We start from the raw sequence: 22847 nt of genomic DNA on the forward strand, positions 1-22847 counted from the left end.
TAACAATTAACTGTAACCATTTTCCCCATTTAGATAATCTGGTAATTTCTAAACCATAGACCATTTAGGGAGACCTTTGAATAGCACAAAAATTCACATATTAGAAGCCATTGCTTCACTTTCATTATAAAGTTAAAAAAAAAAAGATTAGCTGATTACATCAACTGCCTACATATCTCTAACAGAAGTTTAGCTTCTTTAAGCAGAAGAGAAACTACAGACTCCTCATCCCATTGTAGAGTTTTGGAACCACAGCTGCCTTAGTCATTCATATCAGGTAGAACAGCTAGATTTCTTTTGAAAGTGTTTATTTCAATCCTCATGAATTCCCACCCATGTTTTCCTAAAGAATTTCAATTTTGTTCATCACTCTGAATGAAACAAGAAAAAATATAATCAAATCCATCAAGATATGCTTTTCCCGTTTCCCACTTTGCATCTCTCCTTTAAAAATAGAGTTGTGCTGCCAAATTCTTTTAAAATCTAGCCGAGAGGGAGAAAGAAAGACACAACCTATAAATTATAAAAAAGAAATGCGTTAGGTTGAAGACAGTTTGTCAGTATGTACATCCTTTGATCTTTTAAGCCTATGTGACACAAATTGTTCCTTTAATAATAAAAAATATGAAAATGAGCCTCTTTAATTATTAGTTCAGAAATATTCTTTATTTTGGAGGATAAAATATGTACTGGGCAATGACAAGAATAACAAGCTAATCCATGTAAGCTGTAGTCATCATAATTTACAATTCACTTTTTAGAAAGTGCAAATTTTACTATTTAGCTGCATGCTAAATTAACATGTGGCCTTTCATAAAACCAAAAATGTATTCTCATTAGATATGTGTCTCTAGAGCTTTTGTGGAGTAAAATTCTGTAACGCCTGCGGGATCCTTTTGAAAAAATAGTTACTGGGGTCATATAAATGAATATGAATTTCCAAAAGAGCATACAATATGTTTAAATCTCCAAAGAGTATATTAGATGAATTTATCAAATTATGATATAGAGTTATACTTTAGAGACTGAAATAGGAAAAGCAGTTTCACTTTCTTTAATTTGGTGTTTATCAAATACATTTATACTTTTGTTTGCACTAAACCGGTTTTGAATACAGATCAGAAAATGTTGCCACCGATCTATTATGATATAAGAAACAGTTGAAATATACAGACAAATAAAAACACAGAGTATTATGGAGTTTCCTATCTCCATTCTTAACTTCTGCCTTCTGCCTGAACACCTTCTGCTATAAGGTGGCTGGGCAAGTTGGGATGCCACATAAGGACAGGAGGTAGAGGAAGAGTGAGACAGTAGATAAATACTAGTGTGGGGAGTAAGGCGATGGATGAGGTAGCAAATGGAAATAAGTTACTGCAAGGATAAGCGGTGAGCTAATTTATAATCTTATTAAAAATAAAAAGATATATTCCTCACTGTTAAAGAAAGGGGGAAAAACCAAAATGAAGCCTGAGGTGTCATTTTAGAATGCAGTTATAGAGCTGAACTTGTAGTTTTCAATAGAGAGATACATAGCGTGTTAGTTTCCTTGGGCTGCCATGACAAATTACCAAAAATGGAGCTGCTTACAACAACAGGAGTTTATTCTCTCAGAAGTCTGGAGTCCAAAATCAAGATGTTGTCAGATCCAACACCAGTTCCCTCCGAAGGATCCTTCTAGGCCCTTTCCAGCTCCTGATTCTTCTTGGCTGTGGCAGCAAAACTCCAATCTTTGCCTCTGTCCTCAAACAACCTTCTTTCCCGTGTGAGTCTGTATCTTTCCACAGCCTTTTTAGATGGACACCGATCATTGGACTTAGGCCCCAGTCAACTCCAGTATGACCTCAATTTAACTAATGACATCTGCTAAAATGCTGTTTCTAAATAAGGTCATACTCTAAGTTTCTGAATGGACATCAAGTTTTGGGGAACACTATCCAACCCAGTACAGGTAGATGTGTGTGTGTGTGAGTGTGTGTGTGTGTGTGTGTGTACATTCTCCCAAACATTCCTTAGTTCTGCCCTGTCCACTGAGAAGGCTTGGGAACAGTGACATCCTAATAACAATGAACACAACTAATGCCCAGACTTTCATATGTAAATACAATTCTCCTTTAAATGGAACCAGATTTTTTTTTCTGTGTATATAGCTAATTCTAGGGCTGGGCTAGAAAAAGTACAAAATGAGCCTCAAACAGTGTGTTGGGCCAAAAGGTGAGAATGTACCCAAAGAATGATGGAGGCATGTCAGTAGGACACAAAACTCAGCTCCAAGGACACATCGTGACCAAGTGTCAGATAATCTGAGCATCAGGATAAATAACTCAACCTGTTATAATTCATTAAATAAAACAGAAATCGAAAAGCCAAAGCTAATGTAAATAAATACACAAGCAAATTAACGTGAAGAGAAAATCTTCCTTACAGAAGAATGCTAACCAATTACTGTAGATAGAATGATGGAATTAAAAAATCACCACTCGGCAGCTCTTATAGTAATCATTAATTCAGCCAAGAAACTTCAATGGATGTTAAAATTTTGGGTTAATAGTTTCATGAGGAATAAGATACTTACATAGTCTCTAAGTATCTGTTCATAAAGTGTTAAGTGCAAAGAGAAAAAAAAACTATGATGGAGATGCAGTGCAAACACTTCCTTCATGAAGTGATCAAAATTATTGTCACCAATTATGGAATAAATCAAAATCATGTACCACCTGATACAAATTAGTAAGGCATTATCTGTGATAGTCTTGTCAAAAATGCATATTTCCGTATCTAATCCTAAGGAAACATCAGACAAATCTTAAGAAATTCTATAAAATAATTGTTCCACGGTCAGGTATGAAAGTCATAAGTGAAGAAGACTGCAGAGCCCTTCCAGATTGAAGACGTCTTATGTTAGTGTGGTTCTAGATATGATACTTTTACTAAAACCCACGATATTGGGACAGCTGGGGATTATCTGATGAGGTCTGTGTATTTGATATCAATGGTGTGTCAAGATTAATTTCCTAATTTTGATGATTGTATTTTGTTGGCTTAGAAGAACATTCATACAGGAAGACTTACTTAGGTGATGGGTCAAAATGTCAACAATTTACTCTCAAACGGTTCAGAGACAATACATTTGTACAACATTTGCAACTTTTCTCTAACATTAAATTTATTCTAAATCAAAGATAACAAAATAGCACAAAAGAAATAGTATGTGTTTTCTATGGCGTTCCTCCAAAAGAGGAAAACATAGCCATATTTTACACAAGGAGAAAGACTGAAATTATTTAATAATTTTCACATTAAATTAAGAAGTCGTTGTTCAAGGAGACTTGCTCATCATATACTGACTTCTATAATCTCCTCAGTGAAACTGCTTTGGAAAAGACTGAGACTTGCCTTTTTCAACTATATATTTACCTAGTAATTTTTGACCTTCTTCTGATATTTCAATTAATATTTTTTGGTGGAGCATGCATTCCTCTTTTGCATTTGCTACCAAGAAACCCAGAGTCCATTCAAGTTACTCTTGTTAGTCTTTATCTTTAATATATTTAGCAGTAATTATCACATAGCTCTTCATTAATTTTATTGTTATTTGAATTTCTATGTGATGTATAGTTCTGACATTTTTAAAGTGCTCATATTCCTATATTGAAAATTATATAATACCTCTCTTAAACTTCCTATCCAATTCTTCTCTCAGTACTTCAATTTAATTTGCAAAGTAGGCTGACCTCAAGAGTTCTTCCACCTTGGAAAAACATTAACTATTATAAATATGCTGCAGAATCTTAATGCTCTTATAAACAGAATTATCTAGAGATATAATCAAAGATCAGTAGAGCATACTAGTTAAGCCCATGGGAGGTAGAACCAGATGTCTGGTTTTAAATTTCAGCTCAGCCACTTAATATCTGACTTTATATTATGTAGTATTTTTCCATTAAAAATAATGAAGAATAGAAAAACTAATATCGGTACTAACATAATAGTACTGTTGTGTATATTAGAAGCATTTAACACAGCTTCTGGCATATAGTAAATTCTCAGTACATATTGGTCATCATTACAGGAGCCCTGAATCTCAGAGAAAACTAAGAATACCCCAAGTGTCATGTTTTATATATCTGTGCACACAACAATGCAATAATTTCTACCAACTTAAACACTACTCTCTTTCTCATCCCTTTATTTCAGTCTTCACTAATATGCTTTTGAGTAAAATAGGATTCATTCCAACATATGCATTTTGGAATATGAAGTTAGGTCTTGTCAAGCAATTTTTCATTAACCAATGTATTCATATTATACAGGCAATTTATTGAATCATACTGGTAGAAGTAAGTCACAAAGGAATGGTTGTAAAGAAACTAAAGGCCAAGTAGGTAGCACGTTAAATATAATTATTGAATTCCTCCAAACATACTTTTGGGCAGGGATTATTGTATACACTATAGAGATGGAGAAAGTCAAGCTTAGATGGGTTATGCCACTTACGCAAGAAGTCAGATTTGGAGCCAAATAACTTGCAAATCTAAGTCAAAGTCAAAAAAAAAGTTCATTTTACTCAAACCCAGGCTTAGGGAACAATCAGGATTAAAATACACTTGACTCCAATACACAAAAACAATCAAAATATAGATTTTAAATGTCTAGAACTTACTAAAGGTAGGGACATTTGCATTGAAAAACCAACTTCAGCAACGCTAGTTTGGGATCCACAGTTAAAATCAGACAAGCTCACAAGCCTCTATTTATGCAGTATTGCTACAAAAGCGAATTCTCATCAAGTCATGAAATTCACAGTAGGATAAAAAAGAACTGTGTCTCCAGCTTCCAAATAAGATATTTCTAAAATAATTTGGCTGCCATTTGGGCAAATATATATGTGTGTTTTGTCTTGACAGCCTGTCAACTGGAAGACAGTTCTCGAACATCACATTCATTTCAATTTAATATTGGTAAATTTCTCAATTAGAATTGTATTCTTCACTTTCTGCACAATGAAATCTCTCAGCATTTGCTGGCATTCCTCAAGGCATACAGGTGCACGTGCTGGCATTTCTGCCACAGCAAAGGAAGAAAAATGAAAGAAGGAAGGAGGGGAGGGAAGAGACAGGCTAAGGAAGAACAGTGGTAAGGGGAAGAAAAAAGAGATGGTAGCTGACCTTCTTCCAGATATTCACCTTCATGAGAAATGAAGGGAATAATTCACACTTCGCAATGAAATAATGCAGCCGCCTCTGCTTCCTTTAACCAGAGAGGCTGTAGTCACACAGACACCAGACATCCAATGCATAAAATCGATATATAAGGAAAGGTCCAAAAGTAAGGTGGGAAACAGATTAATAAAAATAATTTTAAAGCCATAAACAACAACCAATTGTGGAACACTTATTTACTTTTTGGCATACCTTTACACTGTACTTTGTCATGCAAGTCCCACACAATGAAAGCAACATAAAAATTATTATCCTTGCTTTGTAGCTAAGGAAAATGGCAATAATTTAACCTCCCCAAACTTCATAGTCAACCTGATAAAAAGAGATAGAACCAGGATTCAAACTCCCACCAGAAACTTCAATACATCCTCTGTGGTTTTTGGAAGACATGTCGCAGGCTAAAGATATATAATACATATATATCTTTATTATATATATAATATAATATATAAATATATATAACATACATAACTATGAATTCTATATACAACATATATATGTTAGAGTGGATTATTTAAATGTCTACTCTATTAGCAAAAACATTTTAGATGGATAAATATATACATGTGTATGTATGTATTTACAAGTGCATATAGGCACTTCATTACGTAGCTAATAATTTTTTTTTTGAGACAGAGTCTCGCACTGTCGCCCAGGCTGGAGTGCAGTGGCACGATCTCCGCTCACTGCAACCTCCACCTCCCAGGTTCAAGTGAACCCCCTGCCTCAGCCTCCCGAGTAGCTGGGATTACAGGCATATGCCACCACACCCAGCTAATTTTTGTATTTTTAGTAGGGACAGGATTTCACCATGTTGGCTGCTAGTAATATATTTTAAGTCCTTTTCTTATCTGAAAATGGACTTGATGTTTGCAGATATTTCTGCAGTTTTTTTCTCAACATATTTATCAGACACATGACTTATATACACAGAAATGAGAGACTCTGACACACTTACAATCAATAGATATAGGCTTGCCACGAAGATGTAGAAATCATAGTGAGGCAAAAATAACAGCTTCTCTGTTCAATGTTTATTAACAATTAAGATAAAGTGTGCTGTATGTTTTGTGGGCAGCAATCATTCATCAAAACTATCTTACTCTAATCTAGATGAAAGGATGAATTAGAAAGTTCCCTGGCCTAAATGAAATGACCAAACAATACGAAAAAAGTGAAATATATATATACAGTGTTTCTCAGTTCCTGTTTGTAAGTCAGAAGCCAAACGAAGTGAAAAGATGGAGGTGTTTTTGCTTGTTTGTGTGTTTTTTATGTGTGTGTGTGGGTGGTGATGGTAGAAAGATAACTTTCTGAGAGAAAAACACAGAAGTTTTGCTAGGAAAAGTGTCATTCCAGCCAGCCATAAAGAAACAATTTTGGGCCAGGTGCGGTGGTTCACAACTGTAATCCCAACACTTTGGGAGGCTGAACGGGGCAGATCACGAGGTCAGGAGTTCAAAAGCAGCCTGACCGACATGGTAAAACCATGTCTCTACTTAAAATACAAAAATTAGCCGGGCATGGTGGCATGTGCCTGTAATCCCAGCTACTTAGGAGGCTGAGGCAAGAGAATGGCGTGAACCAGGGAGGTGGAGTTTGCAGTGAGCAGAGATCGTGCCATTGCACTCCAGCCTGGGAAACAAAATAAGACTCTGTCTCAAAAAAAAAAAAAAAAGAAAGTAATTTTGATAAGAAGGAAAAAAAAATAGAGCTCCTTTCACAAGAGGTAGATAAAGTGGAGTCTTGGCAGAAGAAATATATGGATAACAAATGAAGATCTGAAATCACTTGTGATTTGCTGCCGAATGGGTGTATCTACCAAAGTCATATTGTAGGTAGGTAGGAAAAGAATCAAATGAAGCCAGACCATGAAAAGTCCCCCTGGGTAAGTAGCTGAACACCTATAAAATGTAAGGGTTATTTTTTCCTCTGGGATAAACACATATATCAGCTAAGAAATAACATGGTTAGAATCAAGCACACTATTTGGAAAATTACTGAGATCATCAATAATCCAGTGAGGGTCATTAAGATATGATTTTGGAGAGTGGTTAAAAGAAAGAAATGAGATGATGTATTAAGATTACACAGCAGTCAGTAGTGACTGGAATTAGGGATTAAATGAGCAGACTACTGGTGAGGCTTAATGAGTAAAAAAAGATTCAACAATATCACTTGCATGTTGTACATGGGATTTTAGAGTGCATCAGAGTCATCGATAAAGTCATAGAAGTCAGAAAACAGAAAAAAAATATTCATGAAAGTAATTAGTGTGATTTTTTTTTCTACCCAAAAGTGACTACTATGCCATATTGGGATATTCTGTCCAGTCATTTTTTCTATGTATTTTTTAAAATTACACTTTAAGTTCTGGGATACATGTGCAGAATGTGCAGGTTTGTCACATAGGTATGCACGTGCCATGGTGATTTGCTGCACCCATCAACCAATCATCTACATTAGGTATTTATCCTAACGCTATCCCTCCTCTGGCTCCCCACACCCTGACAGGCCCCGGTGTGTGATGTTTCCTTCCCTGTGTCCATGTGTTCTCATTGTTCAACTCTCACTTATGAGTGAGAACATACGGTGTTTGGTTTTCTGTTCCTGTGTTAATTCGCTGAGAATGATGGTTTCCAGCTTCATCCGTGTACATAGTTTGATTTTTAATGTGCAATTTGAGCTGTCTTTGAACTATCCAGATGATAATGTTCATAAAGCAATTGACAATGTGGATTAACAGCTTAAGCATACCAGTGGAGCAAGGCATACGATTCTACAGCCAGCCGCATTAAACAAATGGCTGAAGATACACGGGTGACCATGAAAGACAATGGAGGGAAAGAGAGAAAAGGAGATGGCAAGGGGATAAAAAGAAGAAATAACAGAAGGAGGAGAAGATGAAGGAGGAGAACTAATGGAGAAGGTGAGAAAGAGGAAGAGGGATAAGAAAAGGTAGTATGGGGAAGAAAAAAGAACTCTGAGGAACAAAATAACCTTAAAGCGTACGCGACAAAATATGAGAAAGTCATTCAAACATAAAACAGATCAAGTCAAGGAGAACAACTAGGATATTCTCTTTCTCAGAAATGCATGAGAATAACTTACTTGCAAATTAAGTCATTTATTCTACAAAAGGTTTTTCTTTATTTGAAATTTAAATTCCAACTAATTTCCATCAGGAACGTTATAAAGACACATACACACACACACACACACACACACACACGAGTATCTCACTGGATTGCTAAATTAAAATACCAGGACCACATTTGGAAGGTAAGGGCATTCTGTACTATACCTGATAATGGCCACCCAATTTAGCTCAAAAACCATAATCAATACTTGGCCTTTATTTGTGTCTAAAGTGAAGATGTTACTGAAGACACTATATGTCTGTATACTTCCTCTGGTGTTCATATCTTTATTTATTTGCAATTTTCTTAAGCAATTTAATTTTATAAAACTTGTGAACAGGGTTCTTGATCAGATTTCTTTTTTTATTTTTTCTCGCAGTTCCTTTAATGTTAAATTTGGGGGCTTTAAATAATGAATATACATGTCTGTATTTACCAAATTCTGGCTTCCAATTTATCTCTACCTGTGTTTATTTGTCTCACCTTGTTCACCTGCTTCAAACCTATGTGACTTTACTACATAGCATGCATCCTTATAGGCTGTCTTAAATGCAACTTGAAACAAACTTGGATATGTATTACACATTTTAAAAAATGGCTTTTGTAGTATTATACTTTGAACTTTAGATTCTGCCTACTACTTTTATCATACAAGGAAGAGCTCTAAAATCCTTCCTTTTATTATAGAATGTCTGGGTTGAGGGGTTTCTTATCATCATGGCAGGGGTTTATGGATAGATAAGCAGATCCAAAGAGGGAGAAACAAGAATAAAATCATGTTTGAAATACAGATTGCTCTGTAATATGTAATGGATTCTTCAATGACTCAGAAAAATTGAGAGTGGGTCAACGGTACCAGCAGTCACTCCTAAAAAATGTTGTTAAGATGGACACAAATACAGAGGTCCTTGGTAATGGCGATTGCCTAATCCACCCTAGACATGACCCACCAGAGCAACCTAATATCTGGCTGACTACAGACCTAGACGACTTTCTGTTTCTCTGTGTGCTGCATCTGCATGTGAATATACACAAACAAATAATTAAACATCAAGCAAATATCAACAGGATTAGCTTGGCATGTTAGAACAAATCTTGATAAATCTGCCTCAGTAACAATACTCCAAGTCTACGAGAGGAATACAAATTCAGCCTATTGAAGTACTATCGTGTGAGGAAAGATATTTTAATAAAATTGCTCTTCCATCAGTTCCTGTTACTAAGGGAATAAAGCTACTGAGCTGTGGAACTTAGGCCAAAAAGGGGGATTTGGAAATGCAAATTAGAGATAAGGCGTTAATAAATGTCTTTTATTCAGCAATACACGATCCTTGATGCCAGGAGCTATTCTAAAGATGACTTTTAATAGTTCTGTGAAATTGGAAGCATACATACCCAAAATGGACATTTCTGGCACAGTAGCATGATAGGGTCCATTAAGAAACTCTGGTGCGTTGTCATTGATGTCTTGAACTTTAATAATAAATTCAGAAGGAGGCTCCAGAGGTTTGCTTGTCTCCCAGTCCACTGCTTGAGCTGTTAGGGTATACTCAGCCTTTTCCTCCCGGTCAAGTCTTTTTATAGCATGGATATCTCCAGTTACATCATTTATTTGAAATATGGTCCCAGCTCCATCACCTGATAGGATATACTTGATTTTTTTGCTCCCAGGATCCAGGTCTGTGTGTAGCTGAAATGAAAAATGGCATTAGTTAGTGATGGAGCAATCTGAAAAGTTATTTTTTTAACTACCTCCTTTTTGAATATTAAGTTGGTTCTTTTTTACATAACATCATCAATTTCTGCTAATAGTAGCTGTACAAAGTGTATGCACCTGTGCGGATATCAATTAAGAATAAAATATAATGAAATTCATCTAAATAAGTTAGAACAGTCCTTAAAAAGTACTCTGGCCTGTTTAGTATAAAACAACATGCTTTTAGAATGATAAAAAGGTCAAGGAGAAAAATACAAAAATATATGTGTTATTTTCAATTTATTACATTTGTTTAAATTATTATGATTAGTCACCTTTTATGGGTCACTATCTGTATGCCCAGGACTAGGTGAATCACTTCTCATATAATCATATCCTTTTTATTTAAAAAACTGGGTTAAGAATATTTCATATGAAACATGAGAAAACTGATGCTGAACAAGGCACATATTTACCTCTCCAAGATTTATATTTGACCGACTCAAGTATGATAGATCCAGAATTCAACTCAGATCTGCCTGTGATGTTTATACAAACAAAAGTAATTCTAATATATTGACTGATATTAGGATATTATGTTTTTGAAAGTCTTTTTTCCTTTAGTTCTGACAATTCTTCTAGTCCAGGAAAATCATTCCCATTTTATAGAGAAGAACACTGAGGCCAGAATATAGGAGTATATTTTCCAGAAATGGAACCCCTTCAGAAAATGACAACTTTTCACCATGAACCCAAATCCATTTTTGGTCATAGCAATGAATATTTACTGAATTTGTATGTCAGCAAATAGTTTGCCTAAAACATTTTGGTAGGTACCAGGGAAAACAGAATCCCTGGTTTTAAGGTTCTGACAATTTTCTCTCAAGCTGGAGACAGGAGTATTCTAATATTATACACGGTGTTTCTCCTGTTTTAAAAAACTAAAACAAAATAAAACAGTAATATATGTATTTGGGGGTTTCAATTTTTAAAAGAAAAGCCCATTGCGATGTACTACTTCAATGTACATATTTTCAGTTTAACTCAGTTACTTAACTGCCAATATAGTTCCAGTTGAGATTTCAAATATTTGTTCCAAAAAAAAAAAAAACTGTCTTGTGGAAAGAAACTCCTAGAAATTCAAAAAACGCTGTGTTCTCTTGGGATCCCTTTTATTCAGAACAGCCTCTTTCACTTTCTTCAACAATTTAAATTGTATTAAGCCCTTCAATAAGTGAAAAGAAAGGCTTATAAAAAAGACATAAAATAGCAACAAAGATTCCAAATGCATCTAGATCTCCTACTTTACTTTTGAATATTTTTTAAAGTTATAGCGTAAGATTACATCAAATATTTATTGATTCTCAAAATGTATCCCTTTCATTTATTGTATAAAATGTATTAACATGAACAAATATTGAAATGCCACTTTATCTTAATGAATGTGGGATTATAATTCATTAATGTGATATTAATCCTAATTTATGATCATTTTAATTTATGTGCATGTTAACATTTCCATTAGCATTTTTATTAAAAAAATTTGAATAATATATAATTCATGGAAGTTTCCATTCACATACAAGAAGTTCTTGAGACACAGAAGGAATCAGTATGTATCATTTTTGTCCACAAAATTTTGTTAATTAACAAATAAGCTATTGCATTTGGTGTCATTATTATTTATGTTAAAACTTATTTGTGCCATATTTTCTTCTAATTATCAATAGCCTCTGATTATTAAATGGTATTACAATTGTATGTTTTAATGCTCCCTTGTGTTAAAATTAACTAAGGGAAGTACCTAATGATAAAAAAGAAGCATAGGTTTTTGTTTGTTTGTTTGTTTTGTTTTGTTTTGTTTTTTTGAGATGGAGTCTCGCTCTGTCGCCCAGGCTGGAGTGCAGTGACGCGATCTCGGCTCATTGCAAGCTCCGCCTCCCGGGTTCACACCATTCTCCTGCCTCAGCCTCCCGAGTAGCTGGGACTACAGGCACCAGCCACCACGACCGGCTAATTTTTTGTATTTTTAGTAGAGACGGGGTTTCACTGTGGTCTCGATCTCCTGACCTTGTGATCCACCCACCTTGGCCTCTGAAAGTGCTGGGATTACAGGTGTCAGCCACCGCGCCTGGCGAAGCATAGGTTTTTGAAAGAACAAAACACAAAGCTAAGATTCTGGTTTCTCTAACTATATGAACTGAAGAAATTCACTCATTTATTTGTGTTTCAGTTTCTTGGCCTAGAAGACGGGGATAAAGCATCTATCTGCAGAACTGATTTTAGAAACTGAGACCATCCAGCTATCTGAAAATTATTAAAACAGAGAAGAGGCACTATTAAGTGTCCATTTTTACTTCATATCACATTCAGTCATATGCAACTATTTGAAAACATTGTGATAATCCCAGTTCCAATGTAAGTGAAAGCAAATTCTCAAGATTCCATTCAAAAATAGCTTTTAAACATACAGCACTTTTTTAAAAAAAAAAAATGAGGTATACACGTCCTCTTTCTTTCAGAACTTTCACTTTTAGCTTATCCAAGTAAAATCCAGATCCTGGGGCCAATGACAATCTCAGAACACAATATATGTATGTTCATTTATTTCATCTTATTATTTGTATCACACACACTGACACACACAGATATGTACATACTCTTGCACATGACTTGTTCAGGTAACCAATTTGATAATATAAGAAAAGACTGTAGGTGTGCAAAACCAGCAATTTACAGAGAGCAAAGTCACCTGAGGCTGCAGGTCTGGCCCTCCAAGTACAGGATACATGGTTACAAGCTGTAGCTTCTTCTGTCAGTCTTCACGTAAGTGTGTCATACCCTGTTCACTTAAATGCAACAACACTGCCTGGTCAATGTACCCCCTCTAAGAACCTCCTCTCTGAGATTATGGCGCCAATGATATCCCAAATTCATTGAATGTTCACATATGCACATCATGTAGAGCAGGGATCTCCAATTTCTAGGCCATGAACTAATTCTGGTCCAGGCCTCAGGGCAGGAGGTGAGCAGCAGATGAGCGAACATTACTGCTTAAAAAATACTCTGGACTGTTTGGTATAAACCAAAATGCTTTTAAAATGATTCAAAAAAAAAGGTCAAAGAGAAAAATACAAAAATATAAGTGTTATTTTCAACTTATTGATACATTTATTGAAAGAGATTATGATTAGCTGCCTTTTATGGGTCACTACCTGTGTGATAAGGACTATGTGAATCACTTCTCATATAATCATTTCCTTTTTAGAAACAAAATGAGCTAAGAATGTTTCATGTGAAACATACAAAACACAGAGCGGATACATGCTTACAAGCTGCTGTTTTTTCTGCTGTTATACCTTGTTCACGTAAATGCAACAACACTGCCCTGTCTGCCTTTGTCAGATCAGCAGCAGCATTAGATTCTCATAGGAGCAGGAACCCTATTGTGAACTGCACACGCATGGGATCTAGGTTGCCTGCTCCTGATGAGAATCTAATGCCTGATGATCTGCGGTGGATTTGTTTCATCTGGAAACCAAATTCCCACCTTTTCCAATCTGTAGAAAAATTGTCTTCCACAAAACTGGTCCTTGGTGCCAAAAAGGCTGGGGAAGGGTGATCTAGAGGAATGAGTGCCATCTCTTCCAAGGGCTCTTTCTGCTCATCACAGCGGGATCAGAATCACATGCAATCCTGCCTGGGCAGGTAGGTCTCATTCAGCTGGCTGTGGTACAATAAGATCTCATCCATTCATTCGATAAACCCCGTGCTCTTCTCTGTCTTAGGGATGGAGGTAGAGTAATAAAAAACACAGACAAAGTCTCTGCTCTCAAAATACCATAATTTTGTGGGAGACAGAAACAAACAGAAAATTTAGGGGAAATAGAGCCATTAATATATTAATATTATTAGTAAACTACATAGTAATATATTGTTAATATATGTAATTAATATATTTAATTATGGTTATTATTAATGTATTGACTACTTATTACCTGGTAAACATTTCATATTAATAATGTTATATTCACAGCAAACTAGAGACGGTTTCTTCATTTTACCAATGAGATTATTGAGATTGAGAGATTTTCACGGAACTTTTCCAGAGAGTTCATAATCTGCAAGTAGCAAACGTAATGGCACAAGTTTTGGAGTTCATTTCTGGATTCAAATGCATGCTCTAAGAGCTATGCTAAGAAAGGAACTGGAGGCTGTGAGAGCACACAGAAATTTTATTTAACTCAGAAAATGGGGTATAGAGAGACAGAAAGTCCACCCCAAAGAAGTAATGATTAAAACTTCAGAGGCAGGAGAATCGTTGAACCCAGGAGGTGGAGGTTGCAGTGAGCCAAGATCGTATCATTCCACTCCAGCCTGAGCAACAGAGCAAGACCCTGTCTTGAAAAAAACGGAAAAAAAAAAAAAAAAAAACTTCAGATCTCAACATTGGAGAAAATGTGTGCCAAGCACAGGGAATATTGTGGGTAAAAATGCAGAGATGAGAGAGAGCATAGTATGGGAGAGAAACTAATAGATAGAGCAAGGAATTGAGGAAAAGAAAGGTAATAAGAAATAAGAGTAAGAGAGCAAGACAGGGGCCACATCATACAGAGTTGTGAAACCAAGATACAGGGTATGGATTTAACTATAAATGTGACAAGAGACCATAAATAAATGGTTTCAAAAAGGAGTTTGACTTGATAATAGTTTTGTTGTAGTATATTGCAGTGATCGGTGTGTGCTTACAAGCAAACAATATGGAAGCAAAGAGAAAGGGGAGGTCAGGAAAAAAACATAGACACCAATTCTCAAAGCTGCCTTAATTCTGATTCTCGAGGCCAGCCTAGCATCCAGGATTGGCATGTTTACAACCAGATGAATCCTCAAACCCTCTGGCCACCCACTGCAGCCTGGTTGGAGAAGCAGAGAGTATCAAGTGTGCAATGAATAATCCCAGTCATATACAGTAAGCCTTCAATTTCAGGAATCCTAACAGGACTGCTACATAACTGAGCTGAATTGTGTGTATCAGCACCATTACACCCTCATCATCTTCCATATATTTGCATAACACCATCCAATTAAAAGACAAGATTTTACTATAAAAGTTTCATGGGAAGAATCATCTGCATTTCATTCTCCTTTGTATTTCCTCTGCCTAGTAAGGTGTCTGGCATATTGTTGGAAGCTCAGTAAATATTTATGGAGTAAAGTGAAAATAAAGGAATGGAAAGAAAGGAGATTTTTCCATTTATTTTCAAAACAATGATTTTAAAAAGAAGACAAAGGAATTTAGAAAAATTATCCCCAGGGCCCTAAAATCTTATCTGCTATAAATGCAAAGCCTTTGCATTTCCTCACGTATGTATTCGAATTTAGCATCCAACATAGGAATTAAGACATTTTAAAGGAGCTGATGGAAGAAAAGATGGGTAGGTGATAGACAGATGGGTAATGGATGAATAATGAATGATAGATGCCAATTATCTTGTACACAGTCATCACTGCTTTCAAAATCAGAGTAAGAACCCTGGTCTTCAGTATCATTCATATCCTTCTCAAGGTTGAACATACTGATTGTGAAAAAATAACGCACATTACTTTTTCATCCTCTCACACAGGATTCTTCAGGAGCCTAAAGTAATCCTAGGACAACAGCACCAAGAGTAGATAAATTCTCCTTTGTGAGTACCTATCTTAATACCAAATTATGACTCAGTTACCAGAGAAGATCAGACTGGGCCACTCTGCCTACCTCTTCCTCTAGAATAAGATGAGGATTGGGATTGAGTAAATTACACAGGAAATTGCTTCCACATCTGAAAATCAGGTAACTCTGACACCAAAACTTCTTTTGAAGTTTCACTCCATCAAGAAGGACATCATGGAAAAGTTTCTCCAAGTACCTAAGGGCCAGGCATGGTGGTTCATGCTTGTAATCCCAACACTTAGAGAGGCTGAGGCGGGCAGATTGCTTAAGCCCAGGAGTTCGAGGCCAGCCTGAACAACAAAGTGAGGCCCTGTATCTAAAAAAAATAGAAAAAATTAGCCGGGCATGGTGGTGCACGCCTGTAGTCCCAGCTACCCAGGAGGCCAAGGTGGGAAGTTCACATGAGCCTGAGTGTGAAGGCTGCAGTGAGCCATGATTGCACCACTGCACTCCAACCTAGGTGACTGCACTCCAACCTAGGTGACAGAGTGAGACCCTGTTGCAAAAAAAAAAAAAAAAAAAGTAAAGTAAAGAAAGAAATATATAACTTACTGGGGAGAAAACCTATACCTTTTAGAACCCAAAGAGTTAACAGGGGCCAGGCACGGTGGCTCACGCCTGTAATCCCAGCACTTTGGGAGGCTGAGGCAGGCGGATCACGAGGTCAGGAGATTGAGACCATCCTGGCTAACACGGTGAAACCCTGTCTCTACTAAAATACAAAAAATTAGCTGGTCGTGGTGGCTGGCGCCTGTAGTCCCAGCTACTCGGGAAGCTGAGGCAGGAGAATGGTGTGAACCCAGGAGGTGGAGCTTGCAGTGAGCCAATATTGCGCCACTGCACTGCAGCCTGGGTGACAGAGTGAGACTCAGTCTCAAAAAACAAAAGAGTGAACAGCGATCACTGCAACATGAATCTCTGTCATATATTGATTCCAATTTTTCATTAATCTGCTCACCCTTAGAGAGGAGAGCAAGCTTAGCACTCTTGAGTCGAATTACATCTTAGCATTATTTTCTCCAAATCTAGTACAGTGCCTATCAGGCAGAAAGAGAGAAACTGGGCAGCTGGCTATGAAGCTATCAGTGAATTAATTACAATCCTTAACTCAGAGTCATTCAATATCAAAGATGGGACCAGAGACTTTGACATGATGTTAGTTTTGGGCCCAGGTCTCCAAAATGATGAGCATATAGGACTTCAATCTAGAGCAGACAAGTGTTTAGGCTACTAGGACAGTGAAAGGGCAGGAAGGAGAAAGAAAAGGAAGAGCTGAAGACTTCTTTGCATGTTTCTGAACTGCTACCAAAAAGATCAGGAGTAAGCCTTAAAATTGACTCATGTTAACTTCCATTCAGCCTTCTTGCATACTACAGAACATCTCACGATGAATGTTATCAAATGTGAAATGGACCATTCCAGGAACATTGTTTCCAGGGAGAACTGAACACCCACTTGTGATTGATGTTTGGAGCTGAATAAAGCATCATGTGATGGTGGTAGATGGAGTGGGAGGAGGGAGGCTTCAGGCTGCACCACATAATTGGGAAAATGCCTTTATATGCTGAAATGTCTTACTGCTACAGTCAATCTAAATAAGGCAAATATAGTTATCTTTCATTCAGTCCTTCATTCTTAACAAGTTGCAGAAACAAATTACATCATAAAATTAAAGCTAGGTAATAAGCATACGAATACCCCAAAATTTTAGTTAAAATTAAGTTTGGAATATGCAATGACCCTCATGATCACATAGTCTAAGGAAACAATATTTCTGTGAACTAAAAACGCTTCCCAAGGTAATTCTCCTATCATACCAAGGTACTCTTAAATTTGTCTTACAAAGTGAAAGGCTAAAGGAGAAATAATCCTTGATCAAATGAAAAGAACATAGTATCCTACACTGGAAATAACCTCTGCTCTACAAAAAAAAAAGAAAGAAAAATATTTAACATTTTATGGCAGGCAAATGTGTAGCATTTGATATCTCAGACATGCTTTCTTTCCATTCTGTGTCAGCTGCTGGTGTGAGCGTTGAACAGCTTGACCTGGCCATGGGGACCGGTGCCCAGAGAAATAGAAAATTGAAAACAAGCCCAAATGAACTGCTGTTTTTGGCTGTGGACACCTGGAAAAAAGTCAAAGAATGGAATGCACTGCTTGTGCTACTCTTAAATGGTAAGTTTCACAAGGGCAAGCCCTCTATGTACATTATTCATCACTATACCAAACAACCAGCGTGGCACTTGGCACATAGTAAGTGTGCACCGAAGACTAACTTTTTGTCTCCATAAGACATATCTCAATGCCCTACATCTTGTCAGTGATTTTACATGGATGAATGGCTTAGGTGACATAACTGGATGTAATCCATTGAGTCAGTTTCCAGAACCTATATACTTTAGCATAATTTTATAAAGACCCTCAGGAAAGCATGAATAGTAAGTCTGAAGACCTCCTGATTCTCTAGAGGAGGAGTAGACAGAATAGAGAAGCCTCTCTACTTTGCTCCTGAATGGCAATAGAAATGTAACATATACATTTAGAAGCCATGTGTACGAAACCACATGGTCTAGGCACCTTCTGTAAACCAATCTGTCCTGTAAAATTTTGAAATAGAATAAACCTAGAAATAGAAAGGCAGTATACCCAAAAACTCAGCTAATAGAAGTGCAAAGAGAGAATATTTGACAAGGAGAGGCTGGCAAGCTTTTTCCCAGGAGAATTCCCAAGCCAGTGTTCATGGCCTTGGCAAATTTTCTACTATCTTCAGTCTGGACCGCAGTTTTACAGGTTTGGAAACAACATGTGTCAGCCCTATAGCAAATCCATTGCTTGTAGCTAGACTCCAGTAAAGTTCACAAATCTCATTTTTTACAAAAAATGTAATTTCTAAGATTCTTAAACCCTTATTACGATGAGCAAATTATTTTTATATAAGAACCCACACACAAATGAAACCTTTTTGATAGAATTCAGAGAAAGGAGAATTAGATGGATTAATTCTGTAATTATGCCAGAAAATAAAATCACTCAAATATGCCTATTTAGTTTTTTTAAAAGGTCTTAAAAATACACCAAGAATGCTCAAATTCTATATTCTTGGAATTTCTCTTTTCCTTTGCATTCTGCATTGGAAACTCCAATATTTAACCAAGCAGCCACAAAAAAAAGGCAACAGAAATCGTTTCTTTGGATACATATTTTCTTATGTATGCTGATAACAGTCTGATTAAAATATTAAATCTTATGTAAGGGCTTGGAAATCAATATGTTTCTCCAAGACAAACAAAGATTTAAAAGTGTTCCGATTGTGGGATCTAGAATATCTAGAATAAGAGTCTGATAAGAAATAGAGGTAGATTGGAATAAAGATACTAAGAAATTTACTAACCTCTCCAAGACTAGTTTCCTTATTTGCAAGAAAGTTTAATAACAGTACTTGTCCTTTACAGTTCTTGTCATTATTAACGTTAGATAACAGATAATGCTATTTAAGGCACAATATGTCCCAGAAACTATGATATTCAAATAAAAAGGCATATAGGGTGGACTCTTATGGGGATTAAATTTAGGAAATATAATGATGTGTCTGCCCAATCTGGAATTACTTTCCAAGAAAAGTGTGCCTATCAACGTATTCTGGGTTATAATTCAATATACAACATTGATTTGTAGTAAAAATAAGAATGTAACTTCTTGAATTAAATTATCTGGACACAATCTGAGCTTAACGTCTTACATTGGGCAAGTTACTTAATAAATACATGTTTGGTACTTATTCACCCATTCAATAAGCAATGATATAAAATATATCTGGAAGGTTTTATTTCTCGTTTACTTAATAATTATAAGCCTAGACATGGGAAGAGGGTGGTCGATGTGCACTGGGTCAGTGAATAAACACTTGAGTGGGCAAGAGTGCAAGTGAATAGTAATAGTGGGTCAATCACTGAAAAGAGATTTAGGTGAATAACTCCAAGAGTAGTGGATGGATGGATGGATGGATGGATGGATGGATGGATGGATGGATAGATAGATGAATCAATAAATTGATTGATAAGAGAATTAAGAGGAAGAATATGGGTGGATGAAAGATTTTATTGGAGAATGAATGGATGAAGGGCATAGTAATAAAGCGATTACTAACTAAATGAGATTCTCAGCCGTCCTTCCATTTATGTTTCAATGCACATTAAGTGTTTTAAATAAATGGATGAATAAACTAACAGATGCACTGGTGAGTGGGTAGGCTTCAAGAACCACAGTGTTTATCGCAAAAGATAGATCTGGGAAAAAACTAACAAGTTATTCTGTCCCAGGGTGTTACTCCTCATTTTGCACTGAAGCAGGCATGGGCGTTGGAAGTTAAACTTTAATTACAAGAGATTCTTCTATAAAGAGCTTTGGTACATATTTGATTTTCATCAACACAATATCTCTTTATGAATTCCCTAAACCGCCCCCCCCACCTCTCTCTCTTTTTCTCTCTTGATAGGTAGATGAATAGAGATATAGATATGTGTATAGATATGTATACCGATATCCATCCATTCTATAAAGAAAGGAGAAATTTTCGACAAATAAACACCCAGTGAAGTAATAAATGATGAAAGTAAGAATAAGACTGAAAAATACACCCAGGTTTATCAGCCAAACAAAAGAAGTGGATCTTACAGAGATATGGATATTTAACACAGATAAAACAGATATTCAGAAAATTTTCCAAAGGGCGAGTCACAGAGGAACATTAGATTGTACTGTCAAAAAGTGTGAAAACCTGAGAGAATGTTATATCAGTGCTCTTTACGTTTCAAAGAGCTTGATTAACAAGAGTACTAATAGGAGCTGAAAATATGAGATAGATTTCTCATACAGTAATCGCAATCACTTGCAAAACAGGATGCATCTTGTTACTCAAATAAGTGACAATAGCACAGCGGGAAGGAACACAGTAGATAACCAAATAACAGTCATCTACTACGAAATTCCATATTTATGAAGGGAGTATGGGGCAATCAAAATGCTGTGAACTTGGAAGAACATTGCAATTGAAGTTTAAAAAGAAAAAGGCATACATAAAACTGGAGTTTCATTTGGGCCATAAAATAGCAGGGTGACAATGGCACATCATGTTTTTTTCTGTGTCAGAATGCCTGATTTTAACTTAGCTGTGTTGCTTATTCCTGCTTCCTGAGCAATAAAGTGTCTCATTCAAAGCTTTGGAAGAATGCAGAAGCTTGTGACAAAAATCCCTGCTTCAAAGAAATAATCACATTTTCGAGTTTCTGTCATGATTACTCAATGAATGGATGAATGGGTTGATGGATGACTAGGTGAAGGGCTAATCGGACAGATAATATAATTGGAATGAAGAGAATGGATAGACAAATGATTTTACTGAGGAATGTATGGGTGGATGAAAGAGAGAATGGCAGCATGACTAACTAAAGAAATTCTCAAACATCCTTCCTTTTAGGTAAGTGAAAAATCAAAAGACCTGGGTTGAATTACAATGACCAGATATGATCTTGGGCAGGTCACTTACATTTTTTTAATATTAATTTCCTCTTATTCAAATGTTATTAATAAGGCCATCAGCACCACAGTCAAAAATCTTCTCAGATTATTGTACAGATAATATATACACGAAAGCTTTTTTATAAAACTACTCTCTCAAATATCATTACGCCATATACCTTGACTTCCATATCGGTGGGCCCTGCATTCATGTATTCAAACAATCACAAATAGAAAATTATTCTTAAAAAGAAAACAATTTTTAAAACACAGCAATAAAAACTAATATTCAATTTTTTAAAAATACAGTGTAACAACTATTTACATAGCATTTATATACTATTGGGTATGATAAGTACAAGTTGAATATCCCTTATGCTAAATGCTTGGGAACAGAAGTGTTTCAGATTTTGGATTTTTAGAAAACTTCAACAATTTGCATAGACATAATGAGATATCTTGGGGATGAGACTTAAGTCTAAACACAAAATTCATTTATGTTTCATATACGTATTATACATACAGCTTGAAGGTATTTTATACAATATTTTTAATAATTTTGTGCACCAGTCACATGAGGTCAGGTGTCAGATTTTCTACTGATGGAATCATCTTGGTAATCAAAAAGTTTTGAATTTTGAGAGATTACAGATTTCAGATTTTCAGTTAGGGATGCTCAATTTGTCATCTATATTATTTAAAATGTACAGGAGGATGTACATGGGTTATATGCAAATCCTATGCCAGTGTTTATAAGTAACTTGAGCATTTGTGGATTTTGGAATCCTTGGAGACTCCTGGAACCAACCTCTCATGGATACTGAAAAATACCTATCATGCAGATTTGGAAATGGTGCCTAGCATGCCATCGGGTCATTCTAATTAAATGCTAATAATATAGCCTGCACCACTGAAAAGTGTGTGGTGTGTTTGTGTGTGTGTGCATGTGTAGGTTTCTCCCTTCTCCATTCCACAAACAAAACTTGAAATTTGGCTGAAAAACAAAAACCAAACAAAACTTCAAAGAAAACCTGAAAACCAAAGATGCCCTCTTACTATTTCACACTAAATAGATCTTTCACACATAAATAAAACTGTTGGAAATATGTATAACTCCTACATTAATAATAATATTAATATTTTATGAAAATACAGTATTTTGTTCCATTTCTAATCAAAAACAAAAATAATCATTTCAAGCCCGCTGTTATAGGCTAAATTATTTTCCATCAAAATCCATATGTTGAAGCCCTAACCCCTAATAACTCATAACAGGATTTGGAGATAGAGCCTTTAAACAAAAATGATTACCTTAAAATAAGGCTGTTAGGTTCCTCATCCAATCTGACTGGTGTCTTTATAAGAAGAGGTAATTTGGACCCATATGGAGAGACCAGGAATGTGAGTGCACAGAGGAAAGACTGTGTCAGGACACAGAGAGAAGGCAGCCATCACAAACCAAGGAGAGAAGTCTTGGAAAATAACAAACCTGATGAAACTTTGATCTTGGACTTCTAGCCTCCAGCACCACGAAAAAATAAATTTCTGTTGCTTAA

At 36.0% G+C, this 22847-nt stretch overlaps 1 protein-coding gene across 3 annotated transcripts in view; it reads right to left on the reverse strand.

The window, feature by feature from the left end:
• CDH8 (cadherin 8) overlaps positions 1-22847 on the reverse strand; it is a 391459-nt gene that overhangs the window by 248390 nt on the left and 120222 nt on the right. For all 3 annotated transcript variants that reach the window (XM_054534013.2, XM_054534011.2, XM_054534012.1), the window contains exon 3: positions 9758-10052. In XM_054534013.2, coding sequence (XP_054389988.1) covers positions 9758-10052 — 295 coding nt within the window. The remainder of the gene's footprint in view (positions 1-9757; positions 10053-22847) is intronic.

This window comes from Pongo abelii, chromosome 18, assembly GCF_028885655.2.
Source record: "Pongo abelii isolate AG06213 chromosome 18, NHGRI_mPonAbe1-v2.0_pri, whole genome shotgun sequence".
In the NCBI taxonomy this organism is placed as follows: Eukaryota; Metazoa; Chordata; class Mammalia; order Primates; family Hominidae; genus Pongo; species Pongo abelii.